Genomic DNA, 5,157 nt, shown 5'->3' with positions numbered 1-5,157 from the left:
GTACTCGGGTGCTTCAGGGTGTCAAATGTACGCTGCCACCCCTATTGCACCACAAATGAGTAAGATTTGACAATGAAAACTTTTGATATTATTGACATAATGGCATATCACGTTCAACTTATTTTTAAAAATCTTATCATACTCCTATTTTATGATTAAGACAATGGGCAATTAAGAGAAGAGGTTAAATTCTAAATACACCACTAGAGGTGTCATTGAGACACTCCTATACTTAAAAGGATGAAAATATCTAAAGTGAGAGGCTTTCCTAGAAGGCAGTGTGGCCCTTGCACAACACTAATACAAGAATGCAATGATGGGTGAAACATAGGGGAATGATGGAGCAATTCAGAGGAATTGAATCACACACTTCTTGACAACACTACGACAACATGGCCTTAGAGTTCCATCCCTCTTTTTCTCGATGTTTATAATTTTGTATTTATACCGGCCTACAAGCTCAGCCTACAAATGAAGTAGTTCTACTCATGCGACTTGTTGCTACTAATATCATTACCAAACTCTCACAGATAGATATCACTAATCTGAACATCGATGTACTTCGCCACATATATAATTATTGAATTTTTTTTCTTCTAATTAAAATATTAAAAAAAAAAAAAAAAAAAAAAAAGAGCATCAATAGGGTTGGGATTTCAGCATTTCATGAGTGGTAGAACAGTCATTTCTCCCCCACCATTTTTTTAAGTGCAAGAGCCACACTGTCTTTTAGACCACTTGTTCCCTTAAATAAATTATAACTTATTTTCACAAACACTTCAATTACACCGAAAGTTTCCATAATTAATTGATAAAGATTAAGCTGACCATGGATCACATCTAACCAGCCTTGCAATATCTAAATCTATGAATGCTTGAGCCAAGAGTTTCTTCAATCTCAACTGTTATCATGTGTAAACCCGCTCATGCGTCTTGATTTGCTGTGAAGCAACATGCAATATTCCTCCACTAGCTTGTCCATCTGATCATCAATGCGTGTGAAAAACTTCTCTATCTAACTAAGATCTTCTTCGTTTTTATTTTATCTCAATTTATTTTTAATTTTTTTTATGTTGACTTATATTATATAAATATTTAAAGTTCTTTTTATATTAGTCGATAATCACAATACTCCTAGGTTGTCTACTGCATGACTTTTTGTGGTTCAACCTAATAAAGTATTAAACCCATAACAAATAGAATTCCAATTTTTTTCAAATTTAAGACCTCTGAAAATAGCCTCCCAAAATCACTATAAAACCCAACCCATTTTTGAGTTATTTCTCAACAGAAGTGACTGATCAGAAGGAATGTGTTTTGCTTCAATGAAGGTCTTTGCTGTTCTTCTACTTTCACTGCTCTTGTTGAGTAGTGTTGCCGAGTCATCGCATGGTTCTGATCACCACCATTCAAGCCCTCCTCCGGGCGACTCTGATGATCATCATCATGATCATGATCATCATCATCATCAGTCTCCAAGTGAGTCTCCTAATACCCTTCCCCCAACAGATCTCCCTCCAAGTGTCCCTCCTACCCACCTTCCTCCAGTGAAGCCTCCAAGTCTCTCTCCTCACCACCATCCAAATCTCCCTCCACCAGTTCAGCCACCAAGTATCTCTCCGCACCACCATCCAAGTCTCTCTCCTCACCACCATCCAAGTCTCCCTCCACAACTTCAGCCACCAAGTCTCCCTCCACAACTTCAGCCACCAAGTCTCTCTCCGCACCACCATCTAAGTCTCTCTCCTCACCACCATCCAACTCTTCCTCCACCACTTCAGCCACCAAGTCTCCCTCCACACCACCATCCAAGTCTCTCTCCTATCTACCCTCCTCCAGTTGAGCACCCTCCAACTCATCCTCCTCACCACCATCCAAGTCCATCTCCTATAGACTATCCACCAGTTGATCACCATCCATCTCATCCTCCTCACCACCATCCAACTCCATCCCCTATAGACTCTCCTCCAGTTCACCCTCCAACTCATCCTCATCCGGTTCGAGGATTTCGATTCTTCTCCCCACATGAGTACCCTCCAAGTCACTCTCCTAGCCAGCCTCCTACAATCCCTCCACCAGTTCACCCTCCAACTCTCTCGCCACATCACCCACCGAGTATCTCTCCAGTGTACCCTCCTAGTCACTCTCCTAGCCTCCCTCCTACATTCCTTCCACCAGTTCACCCTCCAACTCTCTCGCCACATCACCCACCGAGTCTCACTCCTGTGTACCCTCCTAGTCACTCTCTTACCCTCCCTCCTACACTCCCTCCAGTTCACCCTCCAACTCTTCCTCATCCAGTTCGAGGATTCCGGTTCTTCTCCCCACATGGGTACCCTCCAAGTCACTCTCCTAGCCACCCTCCTACAACCCCTCCACCAGTTCACCCTCAAACTCTCTCGCCACATCACCCACCTAGTCTCTCCCCACATGTTTACCCCCCTAGTCACTCTCGTAGCCTTCCTCCTACACTCCCTCCAGTTCACCCTCCAACTCTCTCGCCACATTACCCACCTAGTCTCTCCCCACATGTTTACCCTCCTAGTCACTCTCGTAGCCTCCCTCCTACACTCCCTCCAGTTCACCCTCCAACTCTCTCGCCACATCACCCACCGAGTCTCTCTCCACTGTACCCTCCAAGCCTCTCACCTGATCAAGCTCCCGAATCCTCTCCAGACCATAAGCCTGTTGCTGTGGAAGGGTTTGTTTATTGCAAATCATGCAAAGACAATGATACCGATTCGGGCACTAAACCAGTTATAGGTTTGTCTCATACCCATTTCCTCTCTTTTTGTCATTTAATTCACTATCACTATATGCGTTTAGATTCATTGAATGTACGATCACTTGGTTTTACATGTGAGCATCCAACACTTATCCCATTTTCTATCATTATAAGGGTGAAGAGAAATATATTTGAAAACAAAAGGAATAGGTGTTGGATGCAGATCCAATTTCTCTCTCTCTCTCTCTCTCTCTCATGCTAACTACTTACCCACATATACATTCTAGTACTTTGCAATTGGCATATGTCAATGTTGGAGAGAAAGAGAGTAAATTTACACATTTTAATTTGGTGAAAAGTATAATGATTCCCTAATAAGTATATAAAGTATAGGAAAAATATTAGGGTACGATGTCTTGTACTCCATAGCTTGCATAAGTAGGTTGATTTTGAAAAACCATTACAAGTTCAAGGGTTTTGGTATTTATTTGTAGTGAGGGTTATCTCTCTAAGAAATTTGAGGATAGCCGTTGTAATCCTATTCTTCACGTAAATTCTTATATTCAATTGTGTAATTATGTGTTCATGATTTCCCTACTTTTCTGCATCATTTTAGGTTCTCATTTTCTACAACAATTTCAATGATATGAATTAAACTTGCTACTATCGGTTTTGGTGGCAGATGCGGTTGTCAAGCTAAAGTGCAATATCACCATTGACCTGACGATCATTTCCACGGCGACGACGGACGAGGATGGATGGTTCTTCTTAGAAGCACCAAAGAACGTGACGAGTAACTTGGTTTTCAAGTGTAAGGTGTTCTTATATTCATCACCATACCCTAATTGCCAGAAGAAATCTAACCTTAACGATGGGGATACTGGAGCTACCTTGAAGTATGAGGACTATCCCAATAATTCTTCAGCCTCAGCCTCCTACGATGTCTACACCACTGGGCCTCTTGCCTTCCAGTCCATTTGTTGATTGGGCTCACCACTACTCCATTTTAGCTTTAGGCCCACTTTCCTTTCTTTAAATATTTAACAGTGCTTGTCCCTAAATAAGTATCTTCCATGAATGTCAATGTGTCTACTTTGACTCTCTTTCTATTAATCGGACTTATTCTATTTGATACATCAATAATGTGATTGGTTTTTAATAACCTTTGCTCTTGCCTCTTATATATGATGATGATGATGCTGATGATGGATATAGGGTTGTCAATCAGTCGGGCTGAGATAGTTTTGGTCGGGCCTAATTAGACTTTCCCAATTTAAGACCTCACATCGTGATTGGTCCATTTAAGTAATTGATCATCATCTGATAGCCATGGTTCTATTTGAAAATAATAAATTTAAATGGACTAATGAGACATTTATTTTTAAACGGGCTTTATCTGTGTCGGGCTTATTAAATGGGCTCTAAATGAACTCTAATTGAGTTCTAAACGGGCTTTAATTAAACATGTCAAGTTATTAATTGGTCGGTTCTGGTCAGGTGCCCATCAGATAGCACCCTTGGATCGAAACGATCGAATATTAATCGGACTAGGCTTGAACCTGAGACATTTAATAAATGGGCCAAACCGATTTCAAGTTTTTCCCAGCCAGGCTCAGTGCAGGGATGGAATTGGCACCGCTATAATGCTACACATTAGTCCTTTAATAATAATGGGCATTGCTAGCCAAACAGTCGCTAACTATCGCCGCAAATGGCCCAGCAGTTTTTATCTGAACGACCAATATGGATGGCCCCACTCTAGACACCTACGTGGAGACTGAAATCATTTTGGTATAATAATGATTTTTTCCCCTCAAACTTCATTTGAGAGAGAGAGAGAGAGAGAGAGAGAGAGAGAGAGATTACTATGAAAAAAATCAGGAAATTTTAAATTGAATCCCAATTGATTTTACAATCTTGGAAAGAAAAAAAAAAAAGCTTTGTGAATTTTTCAGAATCCATGAATATAATTTGGGAAACAAATATTACTACCCCAAGAAATTCAAACTCCAAATTCAGTTTTTGAGAGTAACTGAGTGACTAATGAACAATTCAAGAACCCAATAAATCACTCAAAAAAATTTGGGATGTAAACAGTAAAAGAGAATAGACCGAACTTTTTTACCTGATTTATTGAAAAATAAACATTAATTCCTGAGTTAATCTCAATCCAATCTTTAGTCATAACCAGTATTGTTTTCTATTAAATTTCAAATAGGTAAAATTGATTAATTGGATTTTTCTTCTTCCAAATTTAAGTCTCCCGGAAACTGATGTTTGATCATTATGTTTGTTTATGATAAACAGAGAATTCTTAAAAGGTAGTGTCTGAATTATATAAAAAAAAAAAAAAAAAAAAATTCCCTTATTTTCCTTTTTAGTAGATAAAAAAAATTTAATTTAACCCAAGGGAGAAATAAAATTACACAACA

The 5,157-nt window shown here is 39.6% G+C and overlaps 1 protein-coding gene across 1 annotated transcript; it reads left to right on the top strand.

Moving 5' to 3' along the window:
• Positions 1-1,311: 1,311 nt before the first annotated feature.
• Positions 1,312-3,803, top strand: LOC122094336 (non-classical arabinogalactan protein 31-like). The gene is made up of 2 exons (XM_042665103.1): positions 1,312-2,763; positions 3,408-3,803. Exons 1-2 carry the CDS (start codon positions 1,326-1,328, stop codon positions 3,707-3,709), a joined length of 1,740 nt encoding a protein of 579 aa, XP_042521037.1. The 5' UTR covers positions 1,312-1,325; the 3' UTR covers positions 3,710-3,803.
• Positions 3,804-5,157: the final 1,354 nt, after the last annotated feature.

Source organism: Macadamia integrifolia, chromosome 11, assembly GCF_013358625.1.
Source record: "Macadamia integrifolia cultivar HAES 741 chromosome 11, SCU_Mint_v3, whole genome shotgun sequence".
Lineage (NCBI taxonomy): Eukaryota > Viridiplantae > Streptophyta > Magnoliopsida > Proteales > Proteaceae > Macadamia > Macadamia integrifolia.
The sequence above is the reverse complement of the archived record's forward strand: the minus strand, read 5'-3'. Positions and strand labels throughout refer to the sequence as shown.

Coding starts and splice junctions, on each gene's coding strand:
- LOC122094336 (XM_042665103.1), top strand. CDS start 1,326: ATGAAGGTCTTTGCTGTTCTTCTACTTTCACTGCTCTTGTTGAGTAGT. Junction 2,764..3,407: donor GGGCACTAAACCAGTTATAG/GTTTGTCTCATA, acceptor TTTTGGTGGCAG/ATGCGGTTGTCAAGCTAAAG.